Source organism: Panthera uncia, assembly GCF_023721935.1.
Source record: "Panthera uncia isolate 11264 chromosome A3 unlocalized genomic scaffold, Puncia_PCG_1.0 HiC_scaffold_11, whole genome shotgun sequence".
Lineage (NCBI taxonomy): Eukaryota > Metazoa > Chordata > Mammalia > Carnivora > Felidae > Panthera > Panthera uncia.
In genome coordinates this window covers 35,428,068-35,443,771 of record NW_026057578.1, presented here as the reverse complement: position 1 = coordinate 35,443,771, position 15,704 = coordinate 35,428,068, and the positions used below count along the sequence as shown (strand labels likewise).

Here is a 15,704-nt window from a genome sequence, read left to right as displayed (position 1 = left end):
AGAGAGAGAGGAAGTCACAGAATCTGAAGCAGGCTCCAGGCTCTGAGTTGTCAGCAGAGAGCCTGATGCAGGACTCCAGCTCAGCAGCTGTGAGATCATGACCTGAGCCGAAGTTGGATGTTTAACTGACTGAGCCACCCAGGTGCCCCTCTCCTGTGTTCTTTAATATGACCCAAGTATATTACTCTTAGGTAAAAAAAAAAAAAAAAAAAAAATCCTCAGTTCATCTTGTATATTTTTTGCCTCAGACCTAGAACCAGCCATTTCTCCCAGGAACCCTGATGGGAGAAATTTTACCTGTTTATATCTCTTTAAATCACAATTTATAGTGTATGTCTAAATTTGGAATACAGTCATGTAAGATTATTTTTTTTAATGTTTTTTTATCCTTGAGAGTGAGTGAGTGTGTGAGCAGGGGAGAGGCAGAGAGGGAGACCCAGAATCAGAAGCAGGCTCCAGGCTCTGAGCTGTCAGCACATAACCCGACGCAGGGCTCGAACTCACAGACTGTGAGATCATGACGAGCTGAAGTCAGATGCTCAACCAATTGAGCCACCCATGTGCCCCAATTTTATTATTATTTTAATTAAATTATCTGTTACAAAAGCCCATCTGGCAGGCCTGTGCATCCAGGAAGTCAGAGCTGTTCATGTGATGGTAGCCTTTGGAAATACGGGTCATAGTGTCAGGAGAAAGAGTTTTAATAGATCTAAACTGACACTTCCACATATATTCTATAAGCCATTTCATTTCTTTCCTTTCAGTTGTACCTTGCTTTGTCTGGATCTAGACTCACAAGTCAGAAAGTTTTGACATCCTAAAAATGATTTGGGAGTCACCAATACAATACTTTCAATGATTTCTTCTTTGATTTCGTAGATTTTATATAGATACTAGCCAAAAGATGTGGTTACTGGTCTCACTACCCAAGACTCTTAGAGGTGCTGATGTGGCATTCTGCTTTTGAAATGTTACGTGTCACTGTTATGTATTGAAATCTTTTTTTAACTGGAGAAATCATTTTATCGATCACAGTTTTCTATTATGATTTGTGTTTTGGTGTGAGTGTGTGTTACAAAGTATAAAATAATGTATAGAAGTCACTTCACTAAGGTTTTGTTTAAATGTATGTCACAGATTTTGCTGAATCTAAAATAACCATTGAAATAATATTTAAGTACCTTGGCTGTTCTTGGCATAAGATTAAAGATTTTTTTCCTCGTCTTGTAAAAAAGGATAACTGTAGTTTATTGCAAGGAGAACACTAGCCATCATTGCCTCCTCTTTAGTTGGGTCCAGTTGCCATGGTTACAGTCCTTTAAATGGGGAGGAGTGGTAACCGAAATAACACTGAATAACATCCCCTCCTCCTCTTCACCTCTTCTTTGCACATCTTCACACCACCTTCTCGGTCTATAGCACACTGTGCCATCGTCTGCTTCAGGTAGTCCTGTAGTGAGGTAGTCCAATTAGTTTTATTTATGCTAAATACTGTCCAAGTGATTGGGATAATTAGCATATTCCTGAAAATAATAATTGGCTGAACTTTCACCTTCAAAGCACCAAGCCTCAATAGACAAGGTCCATGACCTGAAATTTTTATTTTTTTCACATGTTATTAAAGTGTCAGGATTTTATGCTGCAAGGCACGCTACTTATTTACAACCTTGTTAAGGAAACTAGTACAAGTGCAAGTACACTTGTTATAATATTTTATGGTATTCAGACCCTTGGAGATAGAAATTGCAAATCAGATCCTGTCTTTCTCTTTGTCAAACAGCATATTCCCTGATTTTTGTACTTACTGTCATTAACCAAAGTCTTGGAGAGGATTATGGTAGGACATCAAAACTGACAATCATTAATTGATAGAATGAAACTACAAAAAATTAGCTCTGACTTTAGTCAAACATTGAAAACATGGTTTATTCTTTGGTACAATGTGCTGTGCAGATTTATACAGCTAGAGCTAGACTGTACATTAAAAAGTGGGTCTACGTTTGGGAGACCTAACAGTTATCATATTTCATAATTATTTATAAGCAGGATTTGATGTAAGTGTATCTATGTTTAGACCTACGGTTTCCAGAGTTATAGAAAAAACATAACATTAAATCTTGATGTAAGAGAATAAAAACATTTGGGGTTTTTTTTAAGACTCAGAATTTTATAATGAGTTTCATAATATAGCATTTCTTTTCTAGAAGCATGTCATACTCAAATAACTACTGTAAGCTTTCTAGCTATTACGTTGTTTTGCATTCCAAAATCATTCAAATATCAGTACTTTTTCTTGGAGGGATTCATTGAGGAACAAAGGAGTGAATGCTTAGTCTAAGTGGATTTACATTTTTCATTTTCTGGAGGCTTGTGCCAGTTGATAATTCCTTTTTCTAAAGAGGGAGCAGAGTGTCAAAATAGTAAACTGCATTCTATTAAATATTTTGGAATTATTTCTCTAAAATGTTTTACTTTTATTTCTTATAGAAAGAAGTATCTTTGAATCTGAGCTTCATATTGAAAGAAGAGATGAAAAACACCAGCTGGATTAGAAAGAACTGGCTTCTTGTAGCTGGGGTGTCTTTCATAGGTGTCCATCTTGGAACATACTTTATACAGAGGGCTGCAAAACAATCTGTAAAGTCTCAATCTAGAGGCAAACAAAATGAGTATTGAAGAATGAAGGAAAAATAAATACCTGGAATTATTACTATGTCATTAAATCATTCCATGCTGATAAGCTTCATAAACCTGGAGCTAATTTTATAGCCACAGTGCCGCATATTCAAGACTTTCATTCCTTGAAGAATAATTTTTTTTCTAAATGTCAAAACCCATGACAATGCAATAAACAGAAAAATATGGTTGACAAAATAAAAGCCGTCTTCACCAATTATCACCTAAAATAAGATGTCTCGCTTAGAAGCTAAAAAGCCATCGTTCTGTAAAAGTGAACCACTGACAAGTGGGAGAGTCAGGGCCACACTTTGTGTCTTGAAAGGCATCCTAACATCAAGCTATGGCCCTTCAGGTAGGCTGAAGCAGCTGCACAATGGCCTCGGGGGCTGTGTGTGCACAACCTCACAGTCATCAGCCCTGCTCGCTAACCTTTCTGTCACCCATCCCATCTTAAAGATCCTAACAACATCCATGCAGAATCATGTGTCATGCTTCAGTGACTGTGGCTTATTCACAGCCATTCTTTGCTGCAATCTGATTGAAAATGTTCAGAGAATAGGCTTGATGCCCACCACTGTTACCAAATTAAATAAGCATCTTTTGAGCCTCTGCACCAGCTACCTCCAGTCTGAGTTCTGTGGTTGTCGAATTCTAGTCGACTTCAGTAGTACTCAGACCCTCCTTTGCCTGGTGCGCAGTATAGTAACAAGTAAACCTGCCTGCATGCTCACCAGACAGGAAATAGACCATATCAGTGCTTTGATTCTGAGAGCCTTTTTGCTTACAATTCCAGAAAACACCAAAGACTGCCTCATTTTAGGAAAGAGTATAATTGTGCCTTTAAAAGGTCAAAGAGTTACAGATTCTACTGTATTACCTGGAATACTTCTTGAAATATCAGAAGTTCAATTGATGAAGATCTTACCTATCAAAAAATCAGACACCTTCAAGGTGGCACTCTTCTGTGCATCTTTATCTGGAGATGTCTCTGACACTGGAGAAGGAACTGTAGTGGTCAGTTCTGGGGTTTCTCTTGAAAATGCAGTCCTGGACCAGTTGCTTAGCCTAGGAAGGCAGCTAGTTAGTGATCACATAGATCTACTCATATGCCAAAAAGTTGTGCACCCATCTTTGAAACAGTTTCTCAGTATGCATCGCATGATTGCCATAGACAGAGTTGGAGCGGCTCTCATGGAACCCCTGAGTAAAGTGACAGGTAAAAAGCACCTTCAGCCTTTGCCTCTTACACTTAATAAATCACACTTTTTTTGAGCAGAGATATTCTTGGTGTGTGTCACTGTGAACATCTTGAAAAATTTTAGAAGCCGCCAACTTTATAGCATATGTTAACATTTCTGGCAGCAAAGGTTTCTCATAAAGGATATCCTATAACATTCACTTACTGAAAGTTGAGTGATTATGGCTACTTCTATGTATTTTCCTGCCCCCCAAAGGACAACAGAATCTGTTATGACGTAAAACTATTAACCCCCCCAGGTATCTTACAGTATTGAGAAGTTTAATCACCTCATAATCATTAGGTCTTTCATACTTAACACAAAACTTTGAATTTTACAAACCTCTTAAATCACATTATATTCAGAAGGTAGTTTTGCAGCTAAAAGATCCCCTTTCTTCACTTCTGTACTTCTTCACTACTGTACTTCTGCCTAAATAGTTCTTAATTAGGAGTGGGTGGGTGGGTATGTACACGCACTAGCTTTAAATATCTGATATTTCCAGCTGAGCTTAAGAATCAGGATCGTCTTTTATTTTTAGCACTGACAACAGGCCTGGTCCCCAGTAGGTGTTCTAAGACATTTGTTGAATTAACTAATCTATTTGGTAAGATACAGAATTGTAACAGGCAAGAAATTCACTGTATTTTGTAAATTAAAATCAGACATAAGATTGATATTACAGCCAAAGAAACATGACAACGTGAAGAGTTCGTGATTTGAGCCACTTTCAGTATCCTTTTAATTGCATCGACAACATACCAAAATTGATCATTTTGATCAATTGCAATGTTTATCAGACTTTAAGCCATTGTTAAAGTTCACTATATTTAGTGTTATTATACTCATCAAAATGTAGTAGTGTGTATGCCAGTATTGAACACCTAATATCTCTGGATTATTGCCCTACCTCTATAAGGCTGTCCCATGATTGTCAAAGTGGAAATTATGAAGAAATAATGGAAATAGTTCTATGGAACTCACTGATGTTCTGGGTCAGACACATAGCTTTAAATATTTATTGATTTTTCATGACTTTTCCAGCTGTGAATATCGAGTGTTACAGGTTAGTCAGTTTTTAAAATATGAAACATTTTGCTATAGAGACAATAGTTTATGTGGGCACAGGGTTTCTATACCAGCCCACAGTTCTTATTTATCCCACATATAACTAGAACATGGTATTAATAGCCAGAGCTTTAGTCCTGGATCTTGGGAGCAGAGACCTTGTGAGATAAAAAGGGGAAAAACTATACCAAGCCTGTGGCTCAGGTAAACTATATTTTCCACCTTCCTGAGTGTATCTAGGTTAACATTACCTATTACCTCCTTTCTCCTCCTTCAGACAAAATTCCTCTTTATCGATGATCTGGGGTTATTGTGCATAGGCCATTGGTGTGTTTGAAGCTTGTCATGGAGTACAGAACATTTAACATTTGATTTGTTTTGTGAAGTAGGCATTACTATTCCCATCTTACTGTCATATGGGGAGGCCCACCCAGACATCAGAGACTCTGACATCAGAGACTTGCTTCGTGTCCAGTGGCACATAAGCAGTAGAGCCAGATCCTCTCAGATTCTCTGTTGTGTCCCCCAAGTGAAATACATATCTCGTAGGCATTTTTTGGTAATCCCTAAATTTTAGATTACTCAAGTATTCTTTATGCTTTGAGGCTTTAGAAGAAAAGAATATTCAAATAAGTGTAATTGTTCAGGGATTACTTTCTGGGTTCTTGCAAATTTTTTAAGCTCCCAGAAGATGGATGCACATTTTTGTGTGCTTTTCTAGAGAACGAGATAGCTCCTAACAGGTGTTCAAAGAAGTCTGTAAAGTGAAAGAACCTCTGCTTTATTGTATATCATTTTAATAGCAGACTACTACCTATCTTATAGGTTTTAGAAAATGCATCTTGTTATTTAGTCTGCATTTCATGTTTCGAAGTGTATGCTTAGGGGCTTTTAGGAATCCATTGTACATGATTGTACATTCCATCTTTACTCATACCTTTTGTGTTTTCTAAACTTTAAAAAATAGGAACACAGCCTATTGGTTCCCTAGGCTCAATCTCTCCTAGTAGTTATGGAAGTGTAAAAGATTTGTGCACTGAAAAATTTGGCTTCAAACATTTTCTTCATCTTATTCCTAATGAGGCAACTATCTGCAGCTTGCTGCTCTGCAACAGAAATGACACTGCCTGGGACGAGCTGAAGGTAGGTAACAAACTTTGAATTCCATTGTCTAGGGGCTGAAACAGAGATTAAATAGTTGGACAGACACAATAGTTATCTTCACATAGCTGAGCTTGCATTTTGTTTTTCATAACTTTCCTAGGTGATTTAGGAAGCAACAACAAAAATGAGAATTAAAGTCACAAGTAAGCTGACTGAATTGCCTGTGATATTACAGTAGACTTAGCAAGTGCTACCAGTTATTATTTCTAGTATTTACAAGCAATCTAAAGGTCCTTGACATGTGAACTTTTCTTAGTAATTAACTTGAATTGTGTATACCTTGATGCTAATGTGTATAAACAATTCACTTAGAAAATGAGTTCCCCAGCCATACCCATCCACCTCTTAAGAGTTTGTTGTTTTCTACCAGCAATAACACATGCAACTTTTATATGAGTATTGGTCACAAACTTGATTCATATATACTCAAGAATATGTCCTTGGTAAATATGAAAGGGCTCTTATTATTATTATTATTATTACTACTACTACTACTGGGTTGTAGCTATATTATTTCCATAGCAGCCTGAAATAAATTCTATAGCATGTATATAACTCATTTATTTAGACTAAAATAATCTTTTTGGTAGAAATACTAGCAAACCTTACTGACCCAGTTATTTTGAGGACATCCATTTGTCAATCTCAGTTTGAGGAGCTAAGTGCATATGAAAGATGGTATTAATCCTGCCTACGGAAATAAATATCTGGCTAAAGTATTTTTCTTTAATCTCTAATCTTTATTGTTTCAAACTGTATTCATCACATTACAACCTTGGCAACACAAGTTTTGTTCTTTTGCAATTAAAATCCAGCTCTTTGAGTCTACTATCTAAGTTCCCTTGAAAAATGGTTATAGTTCTTTGTGTATCTCATGTCGATGTCTGATTCTGATGATTCATCTCTTTTTTAGCTCACATGTCAAACAGCACTGCATGTTTTGCAGTTAACAATCAAGGAACCGAGTGTTTTGTTGGGAGGTGGCTGTACTGAAACTCATTTGGCAGCATATATCAGACACAAGGTAGGTTAGATAGTCCTGTTCAGATTATCTGAATTCCCAGCAACATTTGTTTTTATGAGACAATAAACCAAATCATAATACCCTGGAACTTTTAATGATTAATTTCTCAGTAGTTCAAATCAAATATTGTATTTGAAAACATGAGGAAAATAACATTTGCAAATATAAGGTAATATCTTTATTACACTGATTATTATTAATCCAGCCCTTTACCAAATGATCACATTCTTTGAATATTGTCTAAATATTGCATGTTGAAATGAGCGTTCTGTTAAATGGGAGTTGTACTCGAGATTTCAACTGCTGTGGTCCAATAATAATTGATATTCATAATGAAAGTGTTAAGATTCCACAGAATACTTCATACCTTCTGGACTGTCAAGAAAAGACTTAATTTCATTTAAGCATTCCAAGTATTAGATTCTATTATGATTTTTTAAATATTTTTTTAAAGTTTATTCATTTATTATTTCTGAGAGAGAGAGAGAGGGTGCACAAGCACTGGAGGGGCAGAGCGAGAGGGAGACACAGAATCCAAGGCAGGATCCAGACTCTGAGCTGTCAGCACAGAACCTGACACAGGGCTCAAACCCATGAACCACAAGATCATGACCTGAGCCAAAGTCAGAAGCTTAACCAACTGAGCCACCCAGACATCCCAGATTCTATTATGATTTTTAAATTGGTATCTGTTTATAATATAAATTCTATCAAGTGGAATATTTTTTATTCATTTAGGAAACTATGTCCTGATAATACATAAATTTAGTCCATTATGGTTCTGATTATTTCGTAAATGCTGACTTTTTGAAAACAGATACAAAAAGGTATGTTTCCCACATATTTGCAGTTGATTCTTTGGTTGGTCAGGAGTGTTATGAAGAGACTGCAGAGCTTCTGGTGGCTGACTAGGTTAGAGAGACAGTGCACATTTTTTACACATGTGCCCCACCCTACTTCCCAAAATGATTTAAAATCTAAAAGTTATCAGAATATACATCACAAAAAACAAAATCAGTGCCCATCTATTGATGCAATATAGTCTGCAAATGGGATTGAGTAAACTAGAAAAGGTTTTTTGGAGGAGGAAGTTTTTCTAAGTAGAATTTTGAAGAAACAATACAGTACTGAAAATCTGGGGAAAGAACATGCAGTAGAGGCCATCTTATGTGGTTCACACATCCTGAGCCGAAAAAGAAAGTGGTCACTGCTTGGAAATGGGTTGAATATGGGTTTTTAGCTATCATTCAATTATTAGTTTGCTAATATATTACTTTTTCTATCATTAAATCTCTAGGATAAACTTTTTTAGAATGGTGGAACAAAAAACATTTACTTCTCATTAAAGAGATTATTTTAAAACCTTAATGTGAAAATTGCACATGTCCCTAAATGGCTTTTGTCTTAATAATAATCATGTGTGTTCTCATTTTAAACAAATCTCAAACAGTTGGCTAAATAAGTACTTCATTTGGACATTAGCCTTAAGGAACCTCCTCCTGTGTATGAAAACCTGTAATATATGCATTATGCCATGTCCTTCATGTATTGAGGAGACACTACCGAGCAGTCCTTCATAGTAAGCCAATGATGGGGTTTATTCTGACTCATTCTTTCTGATAACATGACTAGCATATATTTATACTATAATCAACCAGATTAAGGGATTATAGCCTGGACAGCTGACCCATAGTTGCCCATTAGCATTGTGCTAAACTCCTAAGGAAATTGAACACAAGTAGTAATTTCATGATAAAGGTTTGATCAAGTATTTTATCTTTCAGAAAAATTTTTATAACATTGCTCTGTATGTGTTTTCAATGGTTTTATTACTATTTTAGATTTGTAATGAGCCCGAAAGCATTCTCCAAGATGATGGGTGTACTCAAACAGAACTTCAGCTCCTCACTGAAGCATTCTGCAGTGCACTAGAATCTGTTGCTGGCTCTCTAGAACATGATGGAGGTGAAATTCTTACAGACATGAAGTATGGACACTTTTGGTCCGCTCAGCCAGAGTCTCCCTCTGTTGTTGACTGGCCAGATTTGCTTTCAAGATGTGGCTGTGGACTATACACTAGCCAGGAAGAACTCCGCTGGTCTTTTTTAAAGAGTACTCGTCATCCCTTTGCACCACAAACCTGCCTCCCACATGAAGCTGTGGGCTCAGCCAACAACCTGACCTTGGACTGTTTTACTGCTAAACTTAGTGGCCTGCAGGTGGCTGTGGAGACAGCCAACTTGATTTTGGATCTTTCATATATCATTGAAGATAAAAACTGATAGAATAACATGTTTATATTACAAAACAAACAAAAAAAAACCTAGTCAGGTAGTCAGTTAAGAAAAATAATGTGCATATTTTTTCTCTCCCAAGGCCCTCTTCTGCATATTTGGATAGGTTATTCATAAAGTTATAGATATAGAAGGAAAAAATATGATTCTTAAATGGAAATACCATAGAACATTAAAAACATGAAGCATTATTAAAGATATTATAGTTATCTTAGGGATTCCACAGATGCCACACTGTATGTTCTAAATTTGTGTTGTTATTGTGACATCATTCTAAGAATATACAGAAATAAAAAAAAAACTTCCTAATCTATGCTTTAGTTTGGTTATACTAAACTGTTGTTTCACCAAGGAATATAATTTGAATTTTATGCAAATGCAATCAATGTATTGATAAATTGAAGATGAAATACAGAATGCAGCTTGAGGAATAAGTATGGAGCTGTAACAGATGTTATATTAAACCTTAAACATTTTGAAAATTTTGGGAAAATTAAACAATGTAAGTCAGATTTGTAGCCATGTTAGAAGGAAAAAGAGTTTTTAAGCAATTTCCTCCTATATTCTTGCAATGCAAAATAATTTTTACCCTGAGCCAAAGAAAAAATTGTAGTACACAGTAATGCAACATAAAACTATGAAAACTTGAGTGCACCTTATGCTTCATAAAACAGTCTCTTAAATTTTACTTTTTATTATTAGAGTCAAATGGAAGGACAGTGTGGTAGGCAGCCTCTAAGACGGTACTAGTGACCTCTCCCAATCCTGGTTTTCAGGACCTTGAACAGTCCCCTCCCCTTGAGTGTGGGGTGGATGTAGGGACTCCTCTGAGTTTCTCCCCCTTGTGAACAGGAATGTCTTATTGGAGTTCTCCCATGCTCAATCCATCATTGTATGTTGGGAGTGGAGGGCAGATGACTTGTCCCATTAGCTTCATGGGTCTACAGATTGAGAGGAGCTGTGTTGCAGAATCTGGACTTAATGAATTACACCTGAGGAGCTTCACCCAGCCTGACCTGATTTCAGTGATAAGATTCAGGACTTCAAGCTGATGGTGTAATATGATGAGACTTTTGGGGATCTGGGGAGTGTGTGAATGTATCTTGCATTTGATACATTAGAGGCAACCTCTAAGATGGCTTCAATGATGTCACTTCCTGGTAGTCCACCCTTTGGGTGTGCATGGGACCTAAAAACTAGTTTTTAATGAGTATACAGCAGAAGTGATGGGATGTCACGTTGTAGAAAGATAGGCTTCTCTCTTGATCTCTCTCACCCTGATCAGAGGCTACCTGCCGGGTTGGGAATGCCTGGAGAGAGGCCCACATAGCAAGATACAGGGGCTTCGAGCCAACAGCACATAAGGAACTGAATCCAACCAACAACCACAAGAATTCTTTTAGAAGCATATCCCCCCTAGTGGAGCCTTAGCAGTAACCCCTGCCACTGCAACTACTAGAGAGACCCTAAAGCAGAGAACCTAGCTAAATTACTCCCAGATTGATTCCTGACCCACAAAATCTGTGAGATAATAAATCGTAAGTCAAGTCTTGGGTATAACTTGTTATGCAGCAATAGACATCTAATAAAGGCAGGAGCAAAGGCTTATTTATAACTACATATTGAAAACTTGGTCACACAATGGCAAAAAGCATTCTTGATGCCATGCCTCTGCGTTTTCACCATCACTACAAACATGAAGGCACTGTTCTTTATCATACATGCTTACAATGGGGTTTTACATTCACTTAAGAAAGTGTGTCACGTGGGAATAGGAGAATTGCCCTGGGTCTCCCTGGCCTTCTACTGCGTTTCCAAGTTACTCAAAAAAGGGATGCCACACTGAATCTCTCCAGTTGATCTTAGAGGTTAAGAGCCTCCACTTCCCATGATAGCCATTAACTCTGCCATTTTTATTTAGCTTTGCCATAAAATTCAGTTACATACCTTGGTGAAACATCCATGCTCTCATTTTGAATATGTCATAAATTTGTTTAAATAGTCTCATGAAGTCATGTTTCCTGAAGTTGTGTACAAGCCTTACTAGAAAATACTGTAAATAATTTTTTTTAAAAGAAGCAATTCCTTAACAGATGAAGGAAATCATCAAACTCAGATGGTAAAATATGAGATGAAAATTCGTGATGCAAATAATTGCAGAGGAGCTCATTTTGACAGAAATAAATGACAGAAACAGCAACTAAGTTAAGCCTCAGACCATGTTTTGTGACTGTAAGACTGAGGTCTGAATATCGCATTACAAGGTTCCTCGAAGACAGAACTGGAAACCCTACAGCTACAAAAAAAAAGGAAAGGGAGAATAATGCTCAAGAGAATGAAGTCCGGGACGGCTGCTCACGACTTTTGTGGGACTTACAGGACGTGTAGCATTCAGGTTTACTGAGCCGTAGGTGTCCAACAGGATTAGCATCTTATTTATCAAAAGAGGTTAGGATTTTGGCTGCAAGGAAAATATTGGAAAATGAAAGCAAATTAAAGGAATCTTCTAAGTCAAAATACTTGTTTGGTTTTATAAATACCCCAGTCCTTAATTCTTCCATTTGTACTATATTAAATAATCTCTACTAAAACATAAAGGTATTTTAAATCATTAGAGTGAAGTGTTTTCCCCAGAATGTTTAAATTGTATATTGTCTTTTAGTTGCATATAAATCTTTTATTATCATACTATCCTTGAGCTCATTTAGTTTGTATAATCAAAGCTAGTTAAGCATTTCACCTGATAGTAGAAAAAATTTAAGTACCTTTGTAAGATCCATCATATCCTATATTCTTACACTGTGAATAATTCTTTGGATAACTTTAAAATAAAACAATATGGGGGCACCTGGGTGCCTTGGTCAGTTAAGCTTCTGACTCTGGACTTTGGCTCAGGTCATTATCTCATGGTTTAAGCCCCAAATCAAGTTCCATGCTGACAGTGCAGAGCTTGCTTGGGATTCTGTCTCTCCCTCTCTGCCTCTCCCCCCCCCTTGTTCTCTAATAAAAATAAACTTAAAAAAAATACTTCCAAAAAATAAAATAAAATATTGTTTACAGTTACATAAACTATACAGGTTACTAAGAAAATCATGTACAAAAATCACTTGCATAATTAACGCAGGCCCTGTCAAACATCCAATCAGTTATTCATTCCTTCCTGATAATCTTGGGGGAATAGTCAAGGAGACTAAACACCTCTTATAGGGCTCTGTTTCAGCTGTCTAAATAAACCTATCTCTTGATCTGAAGGAAAAGGCAAGCTTAAACATGTGATATCTTTATAATTTTTTTTATCATGTAGTTAAGTGTTTCCGCTTAATAACTATGGTATCCCATAATCCTTGGAAATTTTTGCCACTTACTTACAAAATTTGATTTTAAATGTATCTGAACCCAATGTCAGCTTGTGTCTTTAGATTACAAGTAAATTTATATACTTATTTATTAAATATACAGTAATACTCATAAAAGCAAATGCAGTCCATGAAAACTACTCCTACATATAGATCAAGCCTTTTATTGGAGAGATAATTAGTAAGAAAAGCACTAAAAGCAGTGCCATACCATTACCTGTAATAAATTGTGACTTAGAGGGAAATCAATCAACTTGATAATTTCCTATTAAGAAATCACACTGAGAAAATATTTATAACGAAAATCCTAGTTTAGCCCTGTAGCTTTTGCTTGAAGTATTAAAATTTCATTTTGAGAAGTGTTAAGTGACTTCTTTTTGTTTGCCAGACACAACAGTCAATGGTATTAGAAGTATTAAAAAAAAAAAAAAAAAAAAAGATTTATTTACAGTCCCTGACCTCAAGGAGCTGATCACCTAGCCAGTGAGACTTTTTTTTAATATTATTTTTATTTCTTAAAAAGCAATTGTATAAAATTATTACATAATTATTCAAATCATTCATAAACATTATGTGGTAATAGAAAATTTTTAAAATGTGAATCACACACAGACAAGGAAAATAAAGTCAAATGTAGTCCCACTACCCAGAAATAACCACTGTTAACATTTTATATGCATCTTTTCAGTTTGTTTTCTGTATATGCTTTGCCAAAATGTATTAACATAGGATGTTGCTTTAGAATCTGTTCCTTTTACCTAAGATGCACATCATAAACATGTACAATCACTACATATTCTACTACTACATCATTTTTAATTCCTAAAGAAATTTCAGTTGTAGAGATTCTACCATAATTTAGCCAATGAGCTTTTATTAGTATACTTTTAGGCTGGTTTTAATTTTTGTACCAGTATAAGCAAAAACTCAGTGAACATCTTGTATATATCCTTTTCCCATATCCAGATTACTTCCTCAGAATAAATAAATAGAATTATGATTTCTGGGCCTAAGTATTTATTTGAAATGGAAAGACTATATTAATGTACATTGTCTTAATTAAGTCTTCCAGAAATGTTGCATCAAAATACTCTGACCACAGTGTGTACAAGTACTCGTATTCCTGAACTTTGGCCAGCACTAGTTTTTTGCCAACTTAATAGCTGAAAATGGACTCCTTTTAATAATTTGCATTTTTAAAACTATTAACAACATAGACATTTTTTATACATTGTTGGCCAATGTTGTCCTTCTTTAGTAAATCTTTTCTTAATAGGTCTTCCATGTTTCCTATCAGTAAGTTCATTTTCCTCATCTATATTTATATTTATCTTCTCCTGCACATTATTAAAGATATGTACATATCAGAGAGGTAAGTTTTTAAAGCAAATGCATAACCTTTCTTCATGGTCTCAAATTTCCAACCAGCTGCACATGTCCAAGTAAATGTGGCACAGTTTCTATTGATTTGTACTAACACACACAAGCAGCAGCAAAACACCTATGTAGCGTGAAGAATATAAAATAGTGGGCAAACTATTGCCCCTGCCTGTGAATACCATCTAACCCTGTGATAAAGCATCTGTGACATGGATGCTGTAGGACTTGGGTAGGGCTGCCATTAACAAATCTGAAATCAAGATGTCGTCAGGGCTACACTGCCTACAGGGGCTCCAGGGGACAATCATTCCTGCTTCTTTTAGTTTCTGGCGGCTCTTGGCAATCCTTGGCATATACACCCAACCCGGCAATCTCTGCCTCCACCTTCACAGGCCTTCTCTTCTCTCAGGGTCACAAATCTCCTTTTCCTTTCTCTTATTAAGAAACTAGTTATTGCAGGGGCACCTGGTGGCTTAGTCGATTAAGCGTCCGACTTCAGCTCAGGTCATGATCTCACAGTTCGTGGGTTCGAGCCCCGCTTGGGGCTCTGTGCTGAGCTCAGAACCCGGAGCCTGCTTCGGATTCTGTGACTCCCTCTACCCCTTCCCTGCTTGCACTCTGTCTTTCTCTCTCAAAAATAAACAAACATTAAAAAAAAAAATTTTAGGCCCACCCGAAATCCAGAACGATGGCATCCTAAGATCCTTAATTACATCTGCAAAGACCCTATTTTCAAATAACACCACATTCGCAGGTGTGGGGCGTAGGGGGCAACACCATTCAACTCACTACAGATGGTAAAAAATGCCCAAGATGTAAATCTTCCTTCCCCAGGTTACAGCTGCGCAGGGAGTAAAGTATGCCCAACTTGGACAGAAGCACCAATGTCAGGTTTTACCACCAAACATTTCAAGTCATTTCTCCATTTATTGTTTTTTAATTATAATCAAAGTGCAATCTCTTTTGCCCCCTTTTTGCCTTAAATTGCCCTACACCTGACATTCTCTTCTACTTGGCATCTCTATTTGCATCACCTTCACACTTACTCTCCTTCCCCAGGTATCACATATAAACTACTCATTGGATACTGTTCTATACTTTCTCTATGCTCACGTAATTTACATACACATAGACAAAAAATGTTTACATTACTAAGAGAGATCGTTGTATATAACTTTGCTTTTTTCAGAAATGTCTCCAAGTCAACTGAAACTGATCTCATTCATTATTTTCATGGTCACATAATATGCCTTTACAAGTTGTGATGTTGCTGTCCCCTTTGCTAGCCTGGTGCACCCATCCCTAAATGCTGTGAGTGTCCTGGCCGCTGATGGCTTACATCTAACCCCTTCTCCAGGGAACTTCTCTAAACCCAAACAAGCCTTCCCAGGGAGATTATGCCTGGGAGATCACGATCTGACCCTTTCCTGTGTGTGTGTGTGTGTGTGTGTGTGTGTGTGTGTGTGTGTGTGTGTGTATGGGGCGGGGGGGGGGGGGGGGG

General features: G+C 36.8%; 1 protein-coding gene and 1 long non-coding RNA gene across 5 annotated transcripts in view; one reads left to right on the top strand and one right to left on the bottom strand.

Moving 5' to 3' along the window:
- Window positions 1-1,224: 1,224 nt before the first annotated feature.
- LOC125936818 (uncharacterized) overlaps window positions 1,225-15,704 on the bottom strand; it is a 16,490-nt gene continuing 2,010 nt past the window's right edge. For 3 of the 4 annotated variants that reach the window (XR_007462135.1, XR_007462133.1, XR_007462136.1), the window contains exons 2-3: window positions 3,605-3,744; window positions 1,225-1,450 (exon numbers count right to left, since the gene is read on the bottom strand). This is a non-coding gene — a long non-coding RNA (uncharacterized LOC125936818). Of the gene's footprint in view, window positions 1,451-3,604; window positions 3,745-11,844; window positions 11,929-15,704 lie in introns of all 4 variants that reach the window. The other variant, XR_007462134.1, reaches the window with a different exon arrangement.
- Window positions 2,815-11,759, top strand: MKKS (MKKS centrosomal shuttling protein). The gene is made up of 4 exons (XM_049651137.1): window positions 2,815-3,895; window positions 5,953-6,128; window positions 7,063-7,173; window positions 9,015-11,759. Exons 1-4 carry the CDS (start codon window positions 2,911-2,913, stop codon window positions 9,453-9,455), a joined length of 1,713 nt encoding a protein of 570 aa, XP_049507094.1. The 5' UTR covers window positions 2,815-2,910; the 3' UTR covers window positions 9,456-11,759.